Below are 27,862 nucleotides of genomic sequence, written 5' to 3' on the forward strand. Positions count from 1 at the left end.
ATTGCATTTTATTAGCATTAGCATTTGTAGCATTAGCTATCATTAGCATTTTATTTACATTAACATTAGAATTTTTAGCATTAGCTTGCATTAGCATTTTAGCATTAGCATGTTTAACATTAGCATTTCTAACATTAGCATTAGCATTTTTTCCATTAGCATTTCTAACATTAGCATTAGCATTTTATCATTAGCATTTGTTAGCATTAACATTTTTAGCATTAGCAGTAGCATTTGTTAGCATTAGCTCTTGTTAACATTAGCATTTTTAACATTAGCATTTTAGCGTTAGCTTTAGCGGAAGTGGCGGTTAGCATTAGCGGTTAGCAGTAAGGTCTGTGGGATCACCCACCGAGTTTGAAACCCGTAACATGTTGGGAAGTGGAGTTATGGATTTTTAAAGCCCAGCCAATAGGAATGCAGAGGTGGCGGGGCTTAAGCAATTACAGATCATTCCTATTGGCCGTGTAAGTACACACACCAAATTCCGAGACAGTACAATGCTGCAAACTGGAGTTATGGATGTTTAAAGCTCAGCCAATACGAAGAGAGGGGGCGGGGCTTTAGCAATTACAGCTCATTCCTATTGGCTGTTTAAGTACACACAGCGAGTTTTGAGACGGTACCATGCTGCATACTGGAGTTATAGCTGTTTAAAGCTCAGCCAATAGGAAGATAGGGGTGGGGCTTAAGAGGGGGCGGGGCTTAAGTAATAAGTCCCTATTGGCCGTTTTTAGTCCAGACAACACATTTCAAGACGGTACCATGCTGTGAACTGGAGTAATGGCTGTTTAAAGCCCAGCCAATAGGAATACAGAGGGGGCAGGGCTTAATCAATTACAGCTCATCCCTATTGGCCGGAAAAAGATCAAAGTCTTGTGTGCATTTTAAAGTTTAAATCACGTTGCTAGGCAAAAGTATGGCAGAGTTATATGGCGCCAAAGTTTCTGTTTTTTTTTCGAGTCCCTCATTTAAAGTCAATGGGGTTTTTGGGCGTTGTTTTTTGCGAATTACGTCGCCATGGTAACAGCAGGTAATAGCAACCTATTCCCGGCAGAGCCGCACGTTTTGATGCATATATTGTGGGCGTGGCGTAAATTGTGCGGCAGTTATTACGTGCCGAAATTTGTGGCGACATTACATACTTAAGTGTGGCGGATTACAATAAGTGTTTTGCTATTGCATGGCAGGCACACTTAATAATGGAGTGAAACAAAATGCAGTGTCAGGCTAGGATTTTAGGGCATTCGCAATTTTTTTTCGTATTCGAATGGTCGAATATTTGACAGGATATATATATATATATATATATATATATATATATATATTTTTTTTTTTTTTTTTTCATCCAATAAAAACAAGCAATTATCGGTCTAGTAGTGACAGTTGCATTAGCTGGCTCTTCCTCCTTCATGACATAGAGTTTGCCGACTGGCCGCTGTTCTAGCCAAGCTGTATAAACCTTTAAGATTTCATTTTTTTTCTTTTTTATATATAGATTTGTACAGTCAGTAGTTTCTATATGTGGAGCTCAACTCAGAACTAGTCTTGGAGGATTTGCCTCGATACGTGGGCTTTTTGAGACATAGGTAACTTCCTCCATCTTTGCCTCTGGCTACCCATACTTGTACAACTTCCTGCTGCCCAGATTCTGAGCTGGGCTGACTTTCGGCCCAGAGATATAATGGTTTCTGCCCAGACACAGGAATACATACCGTTGTTGTCGGGCAGATACCTTATATCTCCATGTTTTGACTTTTTATGTTTTTCTTTAGTAAAAGAATGCCCTTCTTAGTCATTCCACTCTATCTCTATCTATCTATCTATCTAGGTCGTCCTCAGACGAGCCCTCCTCCATCGTTGTTTCCAGTCATCTCGGTTCTCCATACATCTGGCCAGCTCATTGGTGTTCTGTGTCCCTACGTCTTCCTTGAGTATGTCCACGTATGTTTTTGTGGGACGTCCTCGCGGCCGGTGCCCGTGTGTTGGCTCCCACAGTACCAATTTGCTGGCTGGAAGCTCCTGGTGTCTTTGGCAGTGTCCTGCTAGTCTCATTCTTCTGATGGCAATTTTCTCGCTTACCTTTGGTATTCCCTCATACAGGCTCTCGTTTGTAACATGTGCACTCCTGTTGATGTTGAGTACTGCACGCAACATTCTAGTGTAGCACCCGTCTAGAGACTTCTGCAGGGTTGGCTTCAGGGTCCAGCATTCACTGCCATAGAGGAGAACAGACTCCACCGTTGCAAAGAAGAAGCTAAGTTTGATTTGGCGGGGGAGGTTAGAGTTCCATACACTGTTCATGCCGTTCAGGGCCCTCCAAGCGAGTGCCTTCCTTACTTTAAGGTCTTTCTCAGTTGAGTCGACCCATGCGCCCAGGTACTTGAAGTCCTTGACTTCCTTCAACACAGCTCCTTCTGTTGTTGTCAGAGGTGAGTGATCAGGTAGGTTATAGGTGATAACCTCAGTTTTCTTAGCGTTTAGCCTGAGACCAACTTTGGCACACTCTATCTCCACCCTGTTCAGGAGTTCTTGTGCTTGTTCCATGCTGTCGGAGAGCAGGCTGATGTCGTCCGCATAGTCCAGGTCTGTCAGAACTACTGCGGGATGCCGTCTTGACCTCCTTGGTGTTAGCGTGAAGCCAAGCTCTTGTTCCCGTCCCCCTATGGCTTTCCTGAGCGCATAATCTAGAACTATGATGAAGAGGTAGGGGGCTAGGGTGTCTCCTTGCATTACCCCAGCTCGGATGTCAAACACCTCACTGCTGCCATCTGGGGTCACCACTTTGGCCCTTGTTTTTGCGTACATGGTCTCGATAGCCCGGAGAATGTTGGGAGGGACATTGTAGGCCTCAAGGATCTTCACCATCTTGCTTCTGTGGATAGAATCAAAAGCCTTTTTGAAGTCAATGAAGCACAGTACAGCTGCTAGGTTGTTCTTTTTCACCTCCTCTATTAATCTCCTTAATGCCAGGATCTGTGCTACGGTTGTTCTCTCCTCTCGAAAACCATTTTGGTTCTCTCTCAGGTGAGGGTCGATGGCATGCCGTATCCTGTTCAGTATCATTCGGTTGAAGACCTTAGCAGTGATACATGTCAGGCTGATGCCTCTGTAGTTGTCTGGCTTTGAGAGGTCCCCAGCTTTAGGCACCGGGATGATGTTAGACAGAGACCATATTTCAGGTTGCTTGTTGTGCTGTAGAGCATTGTTGCAAAAGTCTAGGATGAGGTTGTCTAGGTCGCAGTTCTTCAAGACCTCTGGAGGTATGCCATCCGGCCCAGCGCTTTTTCCCTCTCTTAGGGTGGATTTTGCCCTGGCGAGCTCGCTGATTGAGAAGGGTCCATCGTTGATGTTCAGGCCCTGGAGGACTGTTGGTATATTTTCCTCCTCTCCCTCTTCCACTGATGTTCCCAGGAGCCTTTGGAAGTGGTCGAACCATGTTGCCACTCTCTCCTCTGGGCTGTGTCCCTCAACCTGGCCCTCCTTGGCCCTCTTCCGCCCTGTCATCTCATTTATTACCTTCCAGGCCTCCCCGTATTGCCTTTCCCCCTGCGCTGCCTGCACTCTTCGCACACTTTCCATCACTTCCTCCCCTTTGATGGTGTCGTAGGTGCTGAAGAGAGACTGTTTGGCTTCGTTCAGTGTCTCGCGACCCTCCTCTGTTGGTTCACGCTCAAAGTTGAGTCGTGCTTCCTCCATCCTGCCTCGTGCTGCTACAACCTTCGGATGTCTGGACCGTGGTGGTGCTCTTACTCTGTTCACCACTGGTACACACAGTCTGGTCGCCTCCTCATTCGCTGTGATGAATCTCCCATATTCACGGCTGGGCTCCTCTCCCCTATCAAGCTGCCGGAAGCGCTTCCTGACTTCCTCCGTGTACCTGGTTTGAAGGCCCGGATTGGTCGTGAATGCCTTCCAGTCATGCCGAATCTTGGGGCTTGGCTTGGGTACCCTGAGGCTCAGTCGCACCCTCATGGAGACCACACGGTGATCAGAGCCTACAGAGCTGAACGTGCTGTATGGCTCAGCGTTCAGGATGGAGTTCCTCCACTTTTGCCTCACTAGGATATAGTCCAACTGGTATAGCCTAGGTTGCTCCCCAGGCCGTGAGGCTCGGTCTCTGAAAGTCCATCTCTTCCCTGTTCTCTTTCGGAACATGGTGTTCGCTGCCAGGAGCTGGTGTTCCATGAGAAGGGCTTTGAGGTATGTGCCGTTGCGGTTGGTAGACTCATGGTATGGGAATGGTGCATCCTCCTGTCCAATCCTGGCGTTGAAGTCGCCAAGGATTGCCAGGAAGTTGTGCGCTGGGACACCACGGACTGCTTCTGTGAGGTCCTCATAGAACTCCTCAACCTTCTCAGGTAGTGCCGTGTTAGTGGGCGAGTACACCACTATGACTGTTGTTACTGGGTTACCTGCAAACTCAGCTATGAGGATCCTTTCAGTGTGCTTGTGTACCCGTCGGAGAGCTCTGCGCGCCAGAGAACCCAGCATTATTCCCACACCCCCTGTTGCAGCCTGGGCCCCGTTTCGCCCCGCAGATGCAGTGATGAACGTGCGTTTCTCTACTTGGTGGTAAACTATCTTGTCGCCAGTGTGGACTCTTCTGTGTTCCTGGACTCCCAGGATCTCTACCCCCTGTTCTTCAGCACAATGTGCCAATTCCACCAGTCTAGCTTCTTCTCTCACTGTGCATGCGTTGAAGGTCCCCATTACAAATGGTCTCCGACAACGCATGAGTGCATTGGATGGGATGCTGTGGTCAGACAGAACCCTCCCTCGTTCCCGTGGGTTTGAGGCCCTGTCGTCATGATGTCCTCCGGAAGGAGGACCAGCACCACCATCCGCCGCGATGCTCCTGCGGACTCCCGCCGCTGGAAGTATAGGATTTGAGATGACTTTGTTCTTCATGGTTGGCTTTTCAATGCTAGTTAAGGACTGTGGGGTCGCAAATTCTCACAGTCCTGGTTTTTACCTCAGAGTGACCTTCTCCTAGGTGGGTTGCCTACCATGGCTAAGAGCCCCACCCGCCCCGACTGATAGCTCAGATTGCCGGATCTGAATGGTCCACATGCTGATGTTTTAACTCACTGAATGGTTCTAATTCTGAAGTAGTTGTAACTAAATACAGTTCTAAAGTTTCGAAGTGTCTACCTGAGCCTCTCCCTGTTGAGTTCCATCAAGCTGTGTTCTCCATTGTTCCTTTCTGATCCATGAGTCATTCCACAGTTACACATAAAAGTAGCAAAAATAGCCAATCTACACTACAGGCTCGCCGCGATGCAAAGTGACATCTGCTATTTCTGAAACACTTCTAAGTGAAAGTGTTTAAGTTTGCCTGATGGTTTTACATATTTAACCAATGCAGATTTACGAGTTCACATCACATTAACGCGATGCTGCACTTTGTAAGCTTGTAGATTTGCTATGTATCAACAAGAGCTTGTGACTAAATAATAACTACCAATAACTAACTTGAAGTTATTTTTCCAAATGACTGAAAAGTAACAGTTTTGGACATAATACGTGGTTTCCTTCTCCTGTCACAACAGCTTACAAACCTTGCTGCTGTGTTTGCACATTGTAGCATTTTTTTCCGCTTCTTCTTATTATTAAAGTTATTAAAGTTACTTTATTATTAGTGTGGTTGCTCTAACAGGGCACTTGTCCGACTTTCTTCTTTCCATCTTTCCATCTTTCCAGATAAACTTTGTTTTGCCACGCTACTCCTCCCACGGTTGTGTCACTCCTTAATATGGGCATCAAAGGGACATGGACAGAATTAATTTGATAGTGTGACTTACACACTTACAATTTCCCAGAATTACATCCTTCTAGTTTGGCATGTTTTCAAACGTGTTGTGTGTTTGTTATCTGTGGGAGGTATGTGTCTCTGATGTATTGGTACAGTGGGCAGGTGGTTAGAGGCAGGTGGCAGGTATTATAAGATCAGTTTCCAGCTCATTTTGTGTGCAGTGTGTGCACAGTCTGTCCTCTCTTGATGTATTGGTACAGTGGGCAGGTGGTTAGAGGCAGGGGGCAGGTATTATAAGCTCCGTTTCCAGCTCATTTTGTGTGCAGTGTGTGCACAGTCTGTCCTCTCTTGGGGGCCAGGTCTGCCTGTGACTGACATTCTCTATATTGCGCTGCTGTGTTCACTGATGTCTTATTGTTTTCTTTGCGTTATTTGGATTAGTCTGGTGGGTTTACTGTCTGTGGGTGGCTGTGCTCGTGTTTGCCTGAACCAGCTGGCTGAGGATGAGGCATTTTCTCTGTAGGTGACGGTGACTTTGATCTCTCTCTCTCTCTCTGTCTCTCTCTCTCTCTCTCTCTCTCTCTCTCTCTCTCTCTTTCCATAGGCGACTGTACTGTCACTAACGATGGCATTTGTTGTCCCTTCTTGGTTGGTGCATCGCTATGATCGGTATGCCCTAAACTGAAGGTTCTGTGGGGCAAAAACTAAGTGCGATTAAAATGCGTTAATTGTTTTAATCGCGTAGATTTTCTGTAATTAATTAATCGCAATTAATCAGTTAAAGTCCCAGCCTTAATATATATATATATATATATATATATATATATATATATATATACTGTATATATATATATATATATATATATATATATACATGCTTTCTAAAAAAATAAAGACAAAATGTTGTTCTAGGTCTGCGGTTGAATAGAATCATTTGATCTTAGAAATCAAAATCTTTCTCTCTCTCTCTCTCTCTCTCTCTCTCTCTCTCTCTCTCTCTCTCTCTCTCTCTCTCTCCCGCCCTCCCCTTTCCCTCTCTGTTTGTACTAAAGTTCCAAAGTGCAGTGACGTCATTTCCGGAAAATAACTTTCAGTTAAAGTTCTTCCTTTGCATCACTCTTGCCTCTTAACCTACTCCCCCTCCACCCCCCACCCACCTCTCTCTCTCACATCCTGTGTCATGTTTGACAGACGTGTGCGTGTTGCATGCCGGGAGGCATCTGGCGTTGTTCTAACGTGTGAGTCATAGAGGGCGTACCAGGCGTTCATTATCCGTTTGACACTCATTGTGTGTGTTTCCACTCATCCATACCAGACAATCCACTCGTCGTTTTCGGGTGAAAAGCGTGTATGTCCAAAACCGTTCGTTTTGCATTTATCAATTTAGAAATTATTTAAACTAGTGAAAACAGACGATCTACAAGCACACAACGTTGTTGTGTGCTTGTAGATCTGCTGTTTTCACTACTTTTGTGCGGCCTTGTATGATGAAGCAGGGCTTTACTTTGCGAAAGAACGTACAAATTTGCAACTTGGAGATACAAGGTTTCCACCCGACAACGATACAATGCTTCTTTTTCAGACTCCTAATGAACCTCGTCCTACTTGGCTGGCTCATATCCGCACTGAACAAATCCACCACAGCACATAATATCTGGACTGAAGACTGGGCAATTAACCAAAAATATGTGGACACCCGCATATAAATAGCATAATATGCAGACAGTGATGTAGGCAGATTTACCATGTTTCTCTTGCTTCTGGTTCCCGCCGGCTATTCTCCTTTTGCACAAAGTAGAATGCAAGATAGAGGGCACCAGATCCCTTTGAGTCACACCCTACCACTACTTCCTGTTTGTCCACAGAGCATTGATTCTAGTAATTTTCTCCATTAGATTAAAGTGCTTTCTTTTCACTTTTTTCTACTTTTAGTACTTGTCAAAATACATTTTATTTGTCTACTTCATTTTTTTACCATTCGTTGCTAACAGCTACTTCCGCTAATGCCAACCGTTACTTCTGCTAATGCTAATGCTAAAAATGCTAATGCTAATTCTAATATGAAATGATAATGCCAATTCTAAAACTAAAAATGCTAATGCTAATGTTAAAAATGCTAATGCTAATGCTAACACCAAACACTACACAAGGTTGCACACACTTTGCGAGCTGAGGCACACTTGAAGCAGACAAATAAAATGTATTTTGACAAGTAATAAAAGTTGAAAAAAGTGAATGGACAAAACGACTAAAATTAATGCTCTGTGGATGAACAGGAAGTAGTGGTAGGGTGTGACTCAAAGGGATCTGGCCACCTTCGCACCTTGTTGTATATTTTGAGACGAATCAAACTGAAAATAAGTGTGCGGATCCGTGTATATTTCTAAGTCTTTTCTGGAGAAGAAGTTGTTGAGAGAAGCAGGCAGTGGAGGTTCTTCCGTAGATTTATTGCAAAGTGCATGAGTCCCAGTATGGAGCCCTAGCTCAAGCAACCTTTTGGCGTGACTTGAGTTGCTCACAATGACAATATTTTGAAGACACCTTTTATAACAAGTACATGCATAGAAGAACAGAGGTGGTCACTATAGGCTCGCTGGAGGTGTGACAACCTGAATAGATCAAACGTCTTCTTCATCAACATACTCCCAGACATCCCAACTTTGAGATCCTCATTTCCGGGAGGTCCCCTGTGCACGCGTGAACCGGTTGCACGCGTTTGATTTTACTCATTTTTCTACGGTTAAAAATGGTTAAAACTGTTAAAAATGGTTCTGCACGGCGGCGGAACCATTTAGGCTAATATAATCTGGTTAATTTATAGTATGATGTCTTTCTTACCTATTTGGGAGAAAGTTCTGTCATTCTCACAGTGAGACACACACAACAGCCTGCCTGCAGGCTGCCGTGCGTCGCAGGCTGATATGTCCAGTTGTATGTCCAGCGAAAAAGAGCCGACAGTTGTAAAGTACTGTTATTTTATTCATATTAAGCAGCTGTCAAAACCTGTCTCTTTACTGTTATGAGCTGAATATATCCTTTGCGCTTAATGAGAACCCAGTCTCTGCATCTGAGACCAGTGGTTGGTCACTTTTAGACGCCCACATCTCCCACAGCGAATCACAATCATTCATTTGCCAGATTGACAGTTCGACGACGAATGAGAACACATTTATTTGCATTGCAGGTCGCAGATCCTGTTTCTAGACCAGAACCAGCCGGATATGGCAGGCATTTGTGGGAGCGGCCGGGTTTTCCGGGAGGTTGAGTGCCACTCGCGGGTGTGCGGGAGGAGACGCTGATTTCCGGGAGACTCCCGCAACATCCGGGAGACTTGGGATGTCTGTTTCCATTGTCTTTAAGAAAGCTCCCACAGGAGGTTCCCTGTGTGGTGACACCCTGAAGCTTGGAGAGCACCCTGAAGCTTGGAGAACACCCTGAAGCTTGGAGAACAGAGCTGCTGAAGACAGCTGCATAATTAACCAAATTAAGCCTATGCTAATATCAGCATTTTGTTCCTGTAGAATAGACTTTGTCTGGAGACAGTGACCATACTAATATAGCAAAGAAATATGTGGTTATTAATAGAGACAGATTCACATCACCCTCTATCTTGCATTCTACTTTGTGCAAAAGGAGAACAGGATCAGATAGATAGATAGATACCTTTATTATCCCAAGGGGGAAATTCAGTAGCCCAGAGACCTCACAGCAGTTAATGTTACAAGTTACGGGAAAGTAAGAAAAAGAAAAAAAAGAACTGTTGTGTACAGCCGAGCGACAAAAACAAACAAGGAAGAAGAATCAACAATACAAGAGAATCAACCATACAGAGCAAAAGTGTAGAGAACAGTTGAAAAAGTCACAACACAACAAACAATAGTAGTACTAATGGATTGCAATTTTATAGCACTTTTCTAAGCATATTGCAAACTCAGAGCACTTACAATGGTCCATTCATTCAAGCATTGGGAACTATCAATGTAGTGCCAAAACATATACACAAATATTTACAGTAATAAGTGATCAGTAGGCGTTGTGGTGGCTGGGCGTATACCTTTGGGGCTGCAGTATGCACACACACACACACACACACACACACACACACACACACACACACACACACACACACACACACACACACACACACAGAACGACACAACAGACAGACTCCGCAGCACTTCTTTAATTTGTATACAAACTTATACCTTTATTCCTCCTATCTCTCTCTCTCTCTCTGCCGGGGTGACCAATTATATCACTAGAGGCTAATTAGCATGTTTAGAATACAAGAATGCAAATGAGGTGTGCGAGCGTGCGTGCGTGTGTGCGTGTGTGTGTGTGTGTGTGAGAGAAAGAGAGAGAGCGAGAATTCACAATGCGAGGCCAGCCATCTGACCTGTGGGGCATCTGGTACACCATCTGACGAGAGAAAGAGGAGAGAGAGAGAGAGAGAGAGAGAGAGAGAGAGAGAGAGAGAGAGAGGGAGAGGGGGGGGGGACTGTGGTGTATGTGTGTTATTGTACAGTACGTGAGTACATATGCATTGGCATACGTGCCACGTGGTTTTCTATGCATGCATGCCCATACAGTATGTGTGAGTATTTAAACTGCGTGCACAGACTGTGAGTGCATGCGTGTGCGCGAGTGCTTGCGTGTGCATTAGCGGCTGTGCAGTGACTGAGGATCTGACTCAGACAGTAGCGAGTTTAAGCTAGATGGTTTTCAATACGGCAACGCCAGGCAGACTACGGCTGCTATGACGTAATCGCCGTAGCGATCAAAATGGTTAAGCAAAGCCTCGGCGGCGACGGGTTCCCACCCCTTTCACTGAACGCTTTGGTTCCCATGGCGACGCGTACACGCAGCACACGGAGTAGGCGCTACGTGGGAAGGGACCTTCTGCCGTAGTAGAGGCGGCCGCGGCGACGGCAGGTTTATCTATCGAGCGCGGATCATTTCCGATTACCGTTGTCATCTGCCGTTGCGAGCTTAAACTCGCTAATGTGTGCCAGTTGGCTCCCTGTCTCTCTCAGCTAATTAAGTGAATCAGACGGCACTAGAAGGAGGCATTCTGGGCTGTTATCATGTCATGGCGGTCTGACATTCTGACAAATGATTAAAGGTCTGATTGTTCTGCAAAAGGTTTAAACTGTCAAACAACTCGTCTTTTAATAGCCAGTCAGGAAGTCGAGTGCTTATAGTCAGACACCTTTGTCTGTTGAAAGCTCTGTCTTGATGTGAAATACCGCCGTGTATCAGTGGTGTCAAGTAACTAAGCACATTTACTTATGGACTGTACTTAACAGTCTGTAAAAAGTGCCTTCTCCAGACCATGATTGCATTTTTTACTCTCTGTGTAGAAATCTATGCCCTTACACCACGTCTCCAGTATTAACTTGATTATGCAGAGTTTAGTGTGGTAGCACACATCGAAAATAGCCGACCTCCAAGCTCAAAACGCGTCGCAGCGATATGCGTTGTGAGCTTGGAGGTCTGCTATTTTCAATATTGTCACCAAAAGGCCCTTTAAGAAATGTCAGCCCCTGCCTCTCTAACATTCTCTGCACGTCTCTGCCGGTGACACCTGACATGAAGGCCTAATTGAACGTCTCAAAGAATGGGTCTGAAAATGTGCTTGCTTACAAAATGGCGTCTGGTTTGACGGGTGGAAGTGACAAGGCAATTGAAGAGGGTGACAGACCAAAGTGGGAAGAAAGGACATGGTCCTCGTTTTAGGAGCAGGGCCAGCCTCCTTTCAGGACAAAGTTGATAGCTATGCTATTTTGTTTTGAAAAGTGGCACAAAAGCCTTCTGCAGGGCCACTGGAAAGAGGGTCTGTTTAATTTGACTCCTTAACACACCGGGTGGCCAGGATTAATCAAGATTTAATCGGCAGTTGCCATGGAAACCCGCTTTTTTACCTTGTTTGGGAGCTCCAAATATAATAATAAAACGTTATTTAACTTACCTTAAGGTTGCTTAAACGTCACAGCACGGTCAAAAGATCACGGACGTTAATGAAGTTGCGTTCTTGTAATTCATTAAATTAAAACAGTTGTAATTACAAAACAACCGTGATTGGAAACCAGGTTTCCCATGCAAGATTGCAGATATAAATTATAATATTATTATTAATCAAAACTGAACAGAAATTCAAAACAAAAAATAAAAACAAAAAAATTAAAAATAAATGAAATACTATATTAGTATTTCATTTATTTTTTTTATGTTTTTGTTTTTATTTTTTGTTTTGAATTTCTGTTCAGTTTTGATTTTGATTAGTTTTAAAGCATTTTTTAAGGCTTGCATTTAAGTTGTTCAGAGCCAAAATAAATATATCACATATTGATTGCTTATGATTATTGTGTGTGTTGCTTATGATTATACGTTTTCTCTAAATAGGCCCATTCAGGAAATGCATTCGCGTTCAAAAAGCCATTTAAGTGTCTCTGCATCACTGAACCCAATCAAAACTTTGTCTTGCCCCTCACTAATCCATATTGCAGTATAACTAAAACTCATTAAAAATAAACCTATAAGCCTATGTTATTTAAACAGATGCTAGGTTCATTGTTTGGTATCCTAAAGCAGTGTTTCTCAAACTTTTACATTTCAAGGTCTTCCCTTAACTCTGACTGTGTAAAGGGGTCCATTTGGTTCCATTTATACACTGTCAGAGTTACAGACTTGTATGGGTCCATTTAGATCCCCTCTAAAGGAACCCACAGAGTCCCTGGAATCCACTTTGAGAACCACTGTCCTAAAGAACCCAATAGAGCTGGCCGCCACTTCTCCATTGAACTCAATGGACACTGCCGCCCCGTTCTATTCAATCACCCCATTACTTTGAATGGTGTGCTCGTTCTATATAGTTTGGTTAGCCTGGAATCCAGACTGATTCACTACATTTGTCCGATTCTTTTTTCTCACTTTGCTACTCAGTCTGGCCATTTGACTCAAATTTCTAATCCAATCCAAACCGATCCACGTACATTTTACAACCAAGGTTTACAAAGTGCTGCACAGCGAATCTAAAGCTAAATACTATGTGAAGCTAAAACACTGTAAGAAACAAAATGAACAACAAAACGGGACACATAACTGAAAAAATACAGGACGCAGCAATATCAGCAGACCGTGAAACAAAAACAAAGACCACAGAAAAACTCAAGCGGAATTAAAAGCCTGGGTATAAAGGTGTGTCTTAAGGCAAGATTTAAAAGTCTGGATGGTGGGGGGCAGACTGATTTGGGATTCCATAAAGTGGTCTTTTTTTTGTGCAATGACCTTGGGGAGTATAAGGGCCGATGCATTCTCCACTTTTAGAGACTAATTTATTTTGGTTCGGTTTGGGGAGTCACAAAATCTCAACGTTATTTTGTAGTTTAGACCAGGGGTCGTCAACGTTTTCAGGCAAAGGACCCCTTAGTCGAGAGAGAGATGAAGCAGGGACCCCCCACAACCCATAGATAGCATATAGTTTCATCGTTTGACAGCACAATCATCAGTGTATTTTGGGTTCATGTAATTTTGTGTTTCCAGATATTTAACTACTTGAACCGTCAATACTTATAAAACTTGACCTTTAACTCTGGACTTAGTTTGCTCTTTTCCCCCTCTACACCAAAGCTCTTTGCTGAAAATAGCATCATCTGTGTGCTTGTAGATCTGCTATCTTTGCCTAAAGTTCTCAGAATATGGACACTAGGGTTTAAGTAGTTAACATAAAAAAGAGGAAAAAAGTTTCTATCACACAAAGATTTGGAGGACCCCCTGTAGTAGCTCTGAGAACCCCCTAGGGGTCCCAGACCCCCTGTTGAAGACCCCTGGTTTAGACAGAGCCGAACCTATAAACTCTGGTCTAAACGTGGAGTACACATCCGCTCAAAGCCTCTAAAAACATCAATTACGTACAGGCAAGTCGGGAAGTGACCCAAGTTTTGCATTTGAAAACATTGGGAGACGGCACGGCCCACGGCCGTGAGATTGTGTTAGAAAACCACTCATCTTGTGTGTGTGTGTGTGTGTGTGTGTGTGTGTGTGTGTGTGTGTGTGTGTGTGTGTGTGTGTGTGTGTGTGTGTGTGTGTGTGTGTGTGTGTGTGTGTGTGTGTGTGTGTGTGTGTGTGTGTGTGTGTGTGTCCGTGTGTGCGCGCGTGCAGGCGTGCTGTGGAACCTGTCGTCCTGCGACGCTCTGAAGATGCCAATCATCCAGGACGCCCTAGCCGTCCTCACCAACAGCGTCATCATACCCCACTCCACCTGGGACTCCTCCCCCAATCACCATGACGACCGCAAGCTCCACCTACACACCTCCCAGGTGCTGCGTAACGCCACAGGCTGCCTCAGGTTAGAGACGCACACGCACGCACGCACACACACACACACACACACACACACACACACACACACACACACACACACACACACACACACACACACACACACACACACACACACACACACACACACATTCTCTCTCTCCAGTCATCGCAGGGCTTGTCTGCTGTGTATTCATTATTTAGTTCTATAAACAACATCACTTTCACAACTTCGCTCTCGCACTCTCTCTGTCTCTCTCTGTCTCTCTCTCTCTCTCCCCCCAGCAGTAACCATAGCAACAGCTCTTCCTTGCACAGGTCTTCTCCACGGGGCCAAATAATTGGACACAAGGATAATTTGAATATAATTAGACCTGGTCTAATTTACAGTATAGTAGAACCTCACTCTATACACAGTGAGGGTCTACTTTAAAGATTCAGCTCTTAATGGCGTCCCTATTCTGGTCATGTCATAATAGGCATACTTACTCACTTAAATAAGGTGAACATTCGGTGAACATAGCGAATGTACAGGCTCACAACTGTTTGTAGCCTACAGTGCATCAGCTATTTTGTACATGGGAAATATCTGGCACAGAGGAACAAAAGGAGGGGAACCAATTATAGAACCCTGAGGGACCTCGGTCAACTGAATATACAGATCCATCTAAAAAAAGAATATATATATATATATATGTTACAGTACGTTTAGGTAACTCAGTACGTTCATTGTAAGAGCGCTTGTTTTGTCGTTCACCACACACCAATCACCACCAGATGGCGACGACAGCCATTCACTAGTGAAGGCGCTGACGTCACTCGTTTGCGACTCTCTTTCTTTATTTACTAGCCTAGCTCGGCAGTGTTTAGCCATTAGCTTACTATGAGCTAGGGAGCGCTCCATTGTAGTCACTTGGACAGGGCGTTTATCGTGGGCTTGCCCAGGCCTTACGGCCTGGGCATAAATATAACGATTGCATTCACCACGGCGCTCACTGCGGCGCTCGGGGGCGAAGAGCAGAACCAAGGTCCGCTGGCCTTCGCACCGCTTGCAATGTCGTGGACAATCGAGCGGCTCCGCCTGGAGGACGTTGTTCTGGCTCAAAGCGACCGCTTGTTCCGCCCCGTGCCGCACAACGAGTGCTCTGTTTCTCGACCGTACTGTTTCTCTATCAAACCGTGACATATATATATATATATATATATATATATATAGTATCTCCCCCGGACCAAAGAGATGTCTAGTGGTTAAGATATTGGACTTTCGCGTGGGAGACCCGGGTACGAACCCGGGTGGGGAGGTTCGGATCACCTCCGTTACATTGGTGCTGTGACCCGGATTCGGGCTTCCCCGTAGGAGGAGGTCAAAGGGGGGTGAGTGTGACGGAGAGAGTCGCAGCCCCAGCCTTGAAGCCTCAAAAGTCAAGTATCTCCCCCGGACCAAAGTCTAGTGGTTAAGATATTGGACTTTCGCGTGGGAGACCCGGGTACGAACCCGGGTGGGGAGGTTCGGATCACCTCCGTTACATATATATATATATATATATATATATATATATATATATATATATTGTAAAAAAGCATTTAGATGCCATAGCACAGCAAATCACAACTGACTGCAAATTTCTCTATTATAAATCCTTGTTTTGAGTGGTCTTGTGTAATATTGTAATATTTTGAAATATGGACTTCTGATATTCATGAGCTGTATGCCATAAAAAAAAAGGTTTTGTATAATTCACTGCATGTGAAATGTATCTAGAATATATGAAAGTTTCAAGAAATATATGAAAGTTTCAAGAAAATTGTATTTCACACTATCTATCACTATCACCGGGTCTGCTATACCTTTCTTTGTCCTTGGGAAAATCGTCCAATCATTTCAATTGTGTGGATTTAATATAATCAACTGTCTGACAACTTGCTGAGAGGTTGTCACTGGGAGGGACTGTCCAGAGATGAGACACATACTGTGTGTGAGCAGGGGTGTCACAAGGGGAGGGGGGGAGTGGGACTGAGTTACTAGGGCCCAAGGTGGAGGGGCCTGGAATTATTTTATACTGTAGCTATTGAAAAAATAGCAGATATACAAGCTCACAGCGCGGCACCGAGTGCCGTGCTGCAAGCTTGTAGATCTGCTATTTTTGAAAAGTTGTGAAAATGTGTGCAAAGCGAACATTAACTCAAATTTTGCTTCTGGGAGGGGGTCCCTGTGTCCCGTGTGCGTGGGTGCGTGCGCGCGCGTGTGTAGGAATGAAAAAAAGAATCACTGCTTACTATGAGGTGTGTGCACCCCTCGCTCTCTCGTTTACACACACACATAGACCCAAAACAAGCCCTTTTTGGGGGCACGGTGGCGCAGTCGGTATAGTTCTGTCGCCTCACAGCTAGAAAAGGGCTTGTATTGACCAAGAACGCGATACGGAGAGAATCATCACACTGTTGTGCTTTAGTTATAAAAAGCTAGATACCTCATCCACCGCTGCATTTCATTGGAGCGACTGGTAAAAAAAGGATTGGCTCAAGTGTGGAAGAGCCGAAGGCACGCTGCCACTCAAAGTGACTGCTGGCCAATCACAGCGCATCTTTTTCCGGGACTTCAATTCAATTCAAAGGAGCTTTATTGGCATGAGGAAACAAACGTTTCCATATAGCCAAAGCAAGTGCCTCTGGGAAAGAGGGAGTCCCGCATGTGATTGGCCTTCCGAACTTCCGTCTCTGTGAGGCACGCGGAAGGATTCCGTAAAAATCGCCAATCCTTTTTTACCAACGTCCCAGTTCTCACCCATTTTAATTTCAGGGACGCCCAGTTTGACATGCATTAGGCTACGGACCCCATTTAATTGCGACCGTCAGGTCGCAGTTACTACCAAAACCTCCACCGGCTGTCTGTCAGTCAGTCAGTCAGTCTGTCAGTCAGTCTGTCCGTCATGTCACACTTTTCCCCAACTCATATCTCCGCCACTGTTGCCCCGATCCATGCCAAACTTTGCACACACACTCCTTGCCTGCCAATCCACAACCTCCACCCACAAGAGACCCCCGGAGCTCCAGGGACCCCCAGGGACCCCTTCCGCCGCCGCCAAAAAGTGCAAAAATGACCAAATGACCACCCAAACAGGGCTGTTCACGGAGAATTCCCGGGGACCACCGACTCCTGGTGCTCCAGAATGGATGCCCCTAGTGAAGGACCCCCGCCACTGCAGCGCACATAAAATGCTGTAACTCGGGCTAGGAGCGACCAGGAGAGCCGGGGCCGGTACCCACGCGTCCGTCTCGGTGGTGTCAAGAGAGCCGTCAACATGAATCTGTCCCATGCAGCGCCACCATCAGGCCCATTTTTTCAAACACATTTTTGGACACTGCTCCTACAGATTTGGCCCTAAAATCACGCAAATCGGTACACAGTATGTCTACACTCATGTCATCAACATGGATCTGTCCCATATAGCGCCACCATCAGGCCGATTTTTTCAAAAACATTTTTGGACACTGCTCCTACAGATTTTGCCCTAAAATCACGCAAATCGGTACACAGTATGTCTACACTCATGTCATCAACATGGATCTGTCCCATATAGCGCCACCATCTGGCCGATTTTTTCAAACACATTTTTGGACACTGCTCCTACACATTCTGCCCTAAAATCACGCAAATCCGTACACAGTATGTCTACACTCATGTCATCAACATGGATCTGTCCTATATAGCGCCACCATTAGGCAGATTTTTTCAAAAACATTTTTGGACACTGCTCCTACAGATTTTGCCCTAAATTCACGCTGCGACCTGACAGTCGCTTATCTCCCGATTAGGGAGTCTTACTGGTGTAATTTCTATCTCCTCAGAGACTCCAATCGTTATTGTAAAATCAATGTTAATTTAACTCAGAGAGAAATGGAGGGAAATGGAACCAAATGGACCTGTTAGGGTACATGGTTGTACAGTCTCTGAGTTACATACCCATAAGGGTCCATTTGGTTCCTAACTATCATTTAGTGGGGGACCCCCTGGAACGCCCTCAAGGACCCCTGGGGTTCCCGGACCCCACTTTGAGAACCAATGTTATATATTATTATGTACCATTTACCACATACGTGCGCAGACACACACACACAATGCTATGTATTATTATGTACCATTTACCACATATGTGTACACACAAACACACACACACACACACACACACACACACACACACACACACACACACACACACACACACACACACACACACACACACACACACAGTGATGGGCAAGCTACTTGGAAAATGTAGTAAGCTAAGCTACAAGCTACTCTTGATGAAATATAGCTTAAGTTACAACGAAGCTACCCACAGAAAACGTAGCAAAGTAAGCTACAAGCTACACAGCAAAAGTAGCTTACTACAACAAAGCTACTTTTTTTTTCATGATAAAGTAACTTTCCACCAAACAAATAGGCAGGCAAAAAATGCTCAGTTCGATTGATTATTATAAAACTGGAAACAAGCCCTCATGTCTGGCTTTTTGTGTCATCCTTTCATTTACTTGTGTAGCCTACCATTTCAGGCTGTGACCCCCCAAAAAAATCCTATTTGAACTGGGGACCCCACCCTGACATGCAATTGGAATTAGGAGTTGAGGCATTACATTTAGTTTCACATTTCTGTTCCACCAATACATTTTGTGAAAATAGCAGATCTACAAGCTCACAAGGCCTCGGAACACAAGGCGTTTTGAGCTTGTAGATCTGCCATTTTCACAATTTGTGCCTCTTTTACTATATTGTCAATTTGGCCAATGTTTGACCAGTTTTTTATAGTTGATAACTTTTTATGTAGTTTTGGTCTTTAGTTTATATATTTTTTTAGGTATTAAAAATTTCTAAAAGGTTCTTAAATTGCCACTTCACTGTCATTAGTTAGCTGTGGACAAAAGAGTGCACTGACTTGTGTGCTGTCGAAACAGCTGATAAGCTGCAGCCAGCGGTGGACAGTAACTGAGTAAATGTACTTGAGTACTTTTACTTTTATTTGTACTTCAAGTAGCTTAAAAGCGTACCGGTATGTACTCTTGAATACATACGTTTATTTAGTACTTTTTTACTCTTACTTGTAACATTTTGACTGAGTTTACTGTGGATTGGAGTAAATGTGACCAGGAGTAGCCTACTCTGTACTCTTACTCAAGTAGGCTACTCGGGTCGAGTACTGTCCATCTCTGGCTGCAGCGCAGCGCCTCAAGCCTGATTTATGCTCCCGCCCGGAGATCTACAAGCTCACAATGTTGGCATTTGCAACGCGATGTGATCTTGTATTATTGAAATTTCTTTATTAGGAATAACCCCTTGAGATGAACCATCTCGTTTTCGAGGAGCTCCGCACTTTACAGAATGCTTACAAAGTACATATAGGTACATACATAACACACAGAACATAACACTACAACAACACATAGGAGAAAATAAACAACAAAATAAAAAAATTAAAAACAACAAACATAAGACGAACAAAAAACACAGAGCATGTATATGAATCATTGTGTCAGAGATCTATTATGCTGTTAACGAAAACATGAGCAAGTAGTCTCAAAATGAGAGGACAGCAATGTTTTGAATAAATGAAAGGATGATGAAAACGAGATGGTTCATCTCAAGGGGTTATTCCTAATAAAGAAATTTCAATAATAATAATAATTGTATGTCAGTTCTCACTCAGATGCTCTCTGAACACTTCACCGTGTCGTTGCGGGGAGAGGTGGGACGTCCGCGAACGAATCGAATCCTTTGAACGGCTCTTTGAAGTGAACGATGGGATCCGGTTCGCGCAGTAGAGAGCGCGAAGTAGAGAGCGCATAGTGAGACAGATCCTTGGCTCGGTCTCACTTCAAAGAGCCATAAATCCCTTGCTTTAGTCTCTTCTCTCTACACAGAAGAGGTTCGTTGAATGAAGTGAAAGCAAAGCAGCGCTGCGCAGAACAACACGTTTGGGGATCTGTTGGGAATTATTTTCCTCACAAACTTTATTTTGCAGTCAAATTTCGCCGGGATAGTAATGTGTAGCGTTTGTTGGACGCTACGTCACTACTGGGGTCTAAAAATAGCTACGCTACGCTACAGCTACACTGGTTCAAAAGGAGCTGCGCTACCTACTAGTAACTAAAGTTTTCAAATAAATGTAGTGGAGTAAAAGTACACTATTTGCCTCTGAAATGTAGTGGAGTAGAAGTAAAAGTATTGGAAATTGGAAATACTCAAGTAAAGTACAAATACCTCAAAACTGTACTTAAAGGACCTACACCATGAATTTTCACTTTTTCTATTTTAAAACCTTTTTTTGGGGTCCCACTGGCACCTTCTATCCTCACAAAGTCCTATTTCTGTACATTGTGTCTTTCTCTGGTTTTGGGAAGACAGAGATGAAAAGCTTTCCACGGGTTCTCAGAACAGTGCTGTTCTGAGAGTTGATCCGTGTGACGTCACACGGATTCCCGTTTTTTTTTCAGAGTCAAAAAATCTTTTTTTTCAAGAATTTTTTTTTTTCAAAAAAAATTTTTTCAAAACTTTTTTTTTTCATTTTTTTTTTTCAAAAAACCTTTTTTTTCAAAAAACCTTTTTTTTTCAAAAACTTTTTTTTCCCAAAACTTTTTTTTTCAAAAACTTTTTTTTCAAAAAACTTTTTTTTTTCAAAAAACTTTTTTTTTCAAAAAACTTTTTTTTTCAAAAAACTTTTTTTTTTTTCTGGAAAAAACCCCACTAGATGCGCCCCTGAGCAAACAGAGGCCGTTTTGGTATTGCAGCTGGAGAGCCTCATTATAGTAGAGCTAGAACAAACAAAAAGAATGGTCAGAGTGTTTGTTGAGGGTTAAAACCTGTCTAAGACTCAATTTTGAGCATATATTTATACAAAAAATATAGTTTTAAAAGCATGGTGTAGGCCCTTTAAGTACAGTACTTAAGTAAAAGTACTTAGTTACTTTACACCACTGGTCGCTACTTGCTACTTGCTCGCTACTGCCCATCACTGCACGCACGCACACACACACACACACACACACACACACACACACACACACACACACACACACACACACAGAAAGTTACAGTTAAAGGGCAGAGGTTCAGAGGTGTGAGATTGAGGTGAGATACGTACATGCAGAGTTGTGTCTCTCTGTCTCACCCCACAAAGCAGACAAAAAGAGAGACAAATCCTCTGAGAGAGCCAAGAACCCTCTGCCATACCCAATTGACACCCCTGGAGGTGAGAGCTCTCCCTTTCTCTCTCTCTCTCTCTCTCTCTCTCTCTCTCTCTCTCTCTCTCTCTCTCTCTCTCTCTCTCTCTCTCTCTCTCTCTAATAATCGAGTGTGACAGCCAGCCTGAAGTTGAGAGGGAAGACACTTCACTGGCAATAACCGCAAAGCTGCCAGTGGTGGACACGGCAGTACTTGAGTACTATTAGATAGTACAAATGTTATTGAATAGAAAGCGATGTTTATTTGCCATTATGTTGTTTTGCTTTGAACATATTGGCATGAAAACTGGAATTTTGATGCAATTCTTTCTAAGCAAAATGCTGTAGACAGGGGAAGGGGGTACTCGGCTTCAGAAATCAGTAAAAGGGGGTACTGCAGCTCAAAAAGGTTTGAGAACCACTGAAGTAGTGGAATACTTGCTTTTTAGAAATACTTCAGTATTCAAAATGATATGCTTTTAAAAGTGTTTTTCTTTTTAAATCAATAGCAGCTCACAACACTTCACATTATGATGTATTGTAAGCTTGTAGATCAGCTATTTGAAAATACTTTGCTCATATGACAAAGTATAAAACAGTGGTGGTTTAAAACAATGTAATACTAAAATTCTCTTCTACTTACAAGCTGCACAAAGATCATTTTTGGATTATGTTTGGATGCCAGATGAAAGGTTATAGTTGTCATGAAGTGGTAGGCAATATTGTTTCAATGGCGGTATTGTTCGACTGACACAAAATCTACTCTGTTTACAGAAAGGAGAAAAGGCTCAGATTTCACATCTGGTGTTTGTAGAAATCACATCATCTCATCACCCGCTGTGTGCCAAGCTAACCTGCAGTCAGTATTCACACGTTTTACTTCAGTAAATGTAGCAATGCCACAGTATACTGTATACTGTGGTATTGCTACTGAAAATATTGAAAATAGCAGACCTCCAAGCTCACAACGCGTCACACTGCGACACCTTGAGCTTGGAGGTCTGCTATTTTTGGCGCTTGATACCACACTGAAGTAAGCATAATCAAGTCAATACTGGAGATGTGGTTTACGGCATGGATTTCTACACAGCAGGGAGGGCCTTTCAACTTTAGATGTTGCATTCAAGTTCAGGAGAGTTTGGACAAGGCAATTCTCTTGAATGCTGCCTTCAGGTATGGCATGGAAAGTGGTTGCATTTGCATTTCTTTCACCATAGTAAAAACTGCATTCACGGTCTGGAGAGGGCACTTTTTACAGACGGACAAAAGGACAAGGAGCTCAAGCCCCCTTTGATGTCTATGTGTGCACGTTGCCTGACTGTAGTCTCTGTCGGGTGGAAACGTCCAAAAACTATTACTTTTCAGTATTCAAAAAATAGCAAAAGTAGCAGATCCACAACCTCAAAACGAGCTTGTTTTGAGCTTGTAGATCTGTTACTTTTTATGCTTTTGTGCGACACTAGAATGATCAAGGCTGTTAATATTAACAGCCTTGATCAAACACAAACAGTTAGAATATGGAGATAAGAGGTTTCTGCCCGACAGCAACATAAATAGTAAAAATAAAGATAAATGTACAATGTGGCTCTGCAATGTAGTGGAGAAGTAGGTATCAGGTTCACTATCACTACCATACCAGATGGCAAGAGCACATAAGGACATTTTCTCTATGATTGTATTTCGTTTTGTGAGCACACAATACAGTTAGAGTAAGTTATTTTATGTTTTTGTAAGGCAGGCCTGCTTTTTTGTGTGTGTGTGTGTGTGTGTGTGTGTGTGTGTGTGTGTGTGTGTGTGTGTGTGTGTGTGTGTGTGTGTGTGTGTGTGTGTGTGTGTGTGTGTGTGTGTGTGTGTGTGTGTGTGTGTGTGTGTGTGTGTGTGTGTGTGTGTGTGTGCGTGCGTGCGTGCGTGCGTGCGTGCGTGCGTGCGTGCGTGCGTGCGTGCGTGCGTGCGTGCGTGCGTGCGTGCGTGCGTGCGTGCGTGCGTGCGTGCGTGCGTGCGCGCGTGCGTGCGTGCGTGCGCGCGCGCGTGCGTGCGTGCGCGCGCGCACGGGTGTGTGTGTGTTCGTGCGTGTGGAGACAATTTTATGAAGAAAAGAAGAAGAAAAAAAGACAACATGTTTGTGAGCAGCTTGTATCGGTGTTATCAGACCAAACCCAGGCTCCAGTGGAGGGGTTTCCTGTCCTCCATTCAGGGGCTGTTTACCACCTGCAGATTGTGGGTACATAGCCAAGCTTCCTGCCGCTGCCATGCTGCGTGCATGCGTAGCATGCAAATATCTTCCCCTGGCTTTTCCGTGTTCTTGTCAGTAATGAGAGAAAACAACAGGTGTTATTGTAAAAATGAGTTCACAATGAAGGGCGTGTGAACGCCCCCACGCTCACACAATGAACGCATAAGTGGACAGATGGGTAGCCTCGCGTAGCCAGGTTTACTCATCTGCGAAGGGAAAAGCCTGGTTACGACCATAGGCTGATACGGCATAGAACGGTGTTTATTCCGCAGGGAGAATTTCAACGGAAGTTGTCCTTTTTTGACCAATCACAGTGCGGTGTTGCTGAAAATCTATTCCCCGCAGAAACATTTTCTGTTCTCCCTCACGCCTTCGTCCTTTCTGCTCGGAGTGCTCGCACAGTAAGCAGCAAACATGGATTCTACCAACGTTACATGTTTCTACTAAACGTTTCTACTAAAGAGCGAGTTAAAGCTGTACTGTGGAAGCTGCTCAACTAATGGTCAGTAGCGGTATTGCTTTTTTCGGCCGGAGTCGCCGCGGACCACCAGAACGGGGGTCCGCGGACCACCGCGGCCGTCACGAGCACCTCCGCCTCGCCGATACGCATCCGTAGAGCCGTCTCCCGTCATTTTTAGACCAGGATTGAGGGAGTAGCAAGCAAGATTCCTTCACCAATGTAAACACAGTTGCTGAGGGAAGCTACTTCCTTTAGAGACAGCAAGACTCGCTGTGATTGGCCGGTGGTGTATGATCTGCGCTGTGATTGGCCGGTAGTGTATCATGTGGGAGATGACATCATTTTGCCGGGAAATTCTCCTCCCCTCACAACTCATAGAAAACATATAAAGAGAAGGCTTCAGAAGCTGAAAATAACAGAGTGGGTGTTCTAAAACTTTAGCGATTTAACAGTTAGGACAATTTTAAGATTTGTTTTATAAAAAAAGTTACATGGTATAACTTTAATATACGAGCGGGTCAATGGAGCTATGTTTTGTTTCACCGGGGAATGTAAACAGACTGCAACGCATGACGTAACTTCCGTTAACCGCAGCACTTCCGCCACTTCCGGTGTCTACAGGTTCATGCCATTCACATCGTATATTGTGGCCAGGGTGACAGATGGGTGGGCCGCGAACACTTACGGGATTTTTAAGCGGTCCCGTATCCATAAAAGGTTGGCCACCGCTGAAAGATTATATTTTAGAACTATTGAAGCAGTCATTTGCCATTAGGCCTACACAATAGCAGTAGCAAACATGAAGTAACAGGGACGTGCAGAGAATGTTAGAGAGGCAGAGGCTGACATTTCTAAAAGGGCCTTTTGGTGAAAATATTGAAAATTTTCAGTACTTGATACCACACAAAACTAAGCATAAAAAGGCAATACTGGAGATGTGGCGTAACGGCATGGATTTCTACACAGAGGGCAATTCTTTCAACATAAGATGATGCATTCAAGTTCAGGAGAGTTTTGAACTAAGCAATTCTCTTGAATGCTGCCTTCATGTATGGCATGAAAAGAGGACATTTGCATTTCTTTCACCATAGCGAAAACTGCATTCATGGTCTGGAGAGGACTTTTTACAGATGGATAAAAGGGTTAGGGTTAGGGTTAGATGATGTCTATGTGTGCACGTGCCTGAAACGGTCCCGTATCCAGAAAAGGTTGGCCACCGCTGAAAGAAGATATTTTACAACTATTGAAGCAGTCATTCTCCATTAGGCCTACACAATAGCAGTAGCAAACACCCCGGATGCTTTGATTGAGTTATGTGCCTAGGGTACCCAGTAGGTAATTACTGATCCCAGGCAGGACCATGGACTTATCTTAATGATGGAGAGTGACAGCCCAGTGTTCAGCTCAGATTGGACTCCTTGAAGGCTGGAGATTTAACTCTGTCCACCTGTCGACTGTCGTGGCTTCTAGATAGTGTTGCAGGTGGTTGTCTGATTAGTTTATGTATCTATGCTCTGAATAAGGTCTTAGTTTTACAGTTTATATAGTTTTTCCTAACAAAGCCAAGGAAAAAATGGAAATACGTCTCTGTGTGTTTTTGTCCATGGTGTGTTATTTCAGCGAATGCATTGCATTTGCTTGCATTTCTCTCTTTGAACATAACGTTCCAATCAATCAATCAATCAATCAATCAATCAATCAATCAATCAATCAACCAACCAACCAATCGACCTGTGGTCTACCATCCTAGGTGAACCCGACAATGTGCTGATACTCTTTTTGCTCTGTATGTCTAAAATCTCATGTACATGTACATATACTGTATACCTGCTGCAAACGTGGAACTATACTGAATTTGTTGCCACCTCACACCTTATATCTAACCTCATATACTGTGCATACTGTACCTGCTGGTCTATGCACCTTATGTTTAACCACATATTTTGCATTGCCTTGACATGTTTTTCTTAAACTGTCTATGTTTGAGCGGTGCTAGCCACTCCAATACGTGACTGTGCGTATGTCCATGTGTATGTGTATGTTCCTATCTGTATCTGTCCCTTTTACGATTAGATAATATAGTGGTTAGTGACATCATGTGGGTCTATATATCATCATCATACCTGTACATCATCATCATCATATACTTGCTATTTCAATGCATTTTAAATAAACATTGAACCAGTCCGGCACTCCGGCCCTCGACTTTGAGTTTGACATCCCTGCTGTACATGATATTAGAAATTATGGGGCGAAAAGATTATCAGTGCATTGTCAGGTTCAACCACTTAGTCCACAAAAGGTAACTTTCACTGGTACAATCCACAAGGTAAATCCTCAAGGGAAAAAAGGAGCAACAAAGAAATCCAATTAAAGCCAGCCAAGTACCAGGCGGTGGTCACGCCTTGTCACGCCATTCAACCACAACCTTTTCCTAATTGTAAGCCTGTCCCCCCGAAATATACATTTGTAAATCTTTTCTCTTGTGAGGACTATAGGAAAATGGTCCTCAGAATTTCTACTTGTCAAACACTCTCTCACCCCCCCCCCCCCCACACACACACACACACACACACACACACACACACACACACACACACTGGTGTAGCAGTGGTGTAAAGTAACTAAGTACATTTACTTAAGTACTCTACTTAAGTAAAATTATGAGGTATTTGTACTTTACTTGAGTATTTCCAATTTCCAATAGTTTTACTCCTACTCCACTACATCTCGGATCCAAATATTGTACTTTTACTCCACTACAATTATATGAAAACTTTAGTTACTAGTTACTTTACAGATATCAATTACAGTATGATATGATAAAACATACATGATTCACTTGTAGCCAATCTTATTATTGAAACATACTATTGCCTCTATATTTTTATATCTTGATATCATTAATAAAGATTATATATTTTAATATAAAGTCGTTGTATTGCCTGTTACATGCCCGACACCTCTTGTCACATATATGTAGGAAATTTTAAAATAGCTGATCTACAAGCTCACAACACGTCGCGATGCGGCGCGTTGTGAGCTTGTAGATCAGCTATTTTCAAACATTGTAGTACTTTTGGTACTTCAACTATATTTTGATGCCAATACTTTTGTACTTTTACTCCTCAAGTAACATTTGAACACAGGCCTTTTACTTGTAACAGAGTACTTCTACATTGCAGTATTGATACTTTTACTTAAGTAAAACATTTGAGTACCGTATTTTCCGGACTATAAGGCGCACTTAAAAGCCTTTAATTTTCTCAAAAAACTACAGTGCGCCTTATGGATCATTCATTCACACTGACATTCCCTTTAGCACAGCTCCATCTGTTGGATGCATAACGCAACGGTAGCGTCTATTATGTGAGCCTTATAGTCCGGTGCGCCTTATATATGAAAACAGTTCGAAAATAGACCATTCATTGACAGTGCGCCTTATAGTCCGGTGCACCTTATAGTCAGGAAAATACGGTACTTTTTCCACCTCTGCACATAAGTAGCTCTGTTGCTGGTGTCCGCGCGGGGCGGTTATGGACAGGCCGTGCCAGGACAACGTGTACAGATGGACGCTGAGTTGTAACTAGGAGATGAACAGCCAGTGTTTGCAGATACAGCCCTCTAACACACTGGCCACCATCACAGTCACTCCAATTAGCACGGGCAGCAGATGTACAACCATGTGTGTGCACTGGGTGCGGAGACACTGCAACCCAGAAACCAAAACTCAGTGGTGTAAAATAATTTAAAGGAGTTAGGAGTAGTTCACCCCCAAAATAACTTTTTTTTCCTATTGATTACTTACGCCATGGAGGCTTGAGTTCAATAATATTTTTTAGTTTTTTGTCGCATTCTTAAAACCCATTTAATGCCTCAG

The 27,862-nt window shown here is 43.7% G+C and overlaps 1 protein-coding gene across 1 annotated transcript in view; it reads left to right on the forward strand.

The window, feature by feature from the left end:
• The window catches only part of ctnnd2a (catenin (cadherin-associated protein), delta 2a), a gene marked incomplete at both ends in the record, with an annotated part of 625,519 nt that overhangs the window by 473,617 nt on the left and 124,040 nt on the right, over nt 1-27,862 (forward strand). Inside the window, one exon of the mRNA XM_080752281.1 lies at nt 13,916-14,102. Within this exon, the coding sequence (XP_080608407.1) occupies nt 13,916-14,102 (187 nt within the window). The remainder of the gene's footprint in view (nt 1-13,915; nt 14,103-27,862) is intronic.

This window comes from Nannobrachium achirus (genome assembly GCF_963921795.1).
Source record: "Nannobrachium achirus genome assembly, chromosome: 21".
Classification (NCBI taxonomy): Eukaryota; Metazoa; Chordata; class Actinopteri; order Myctophiformes; family Myctophidae; genus Nannobrachium; species Nannobrachium achirus.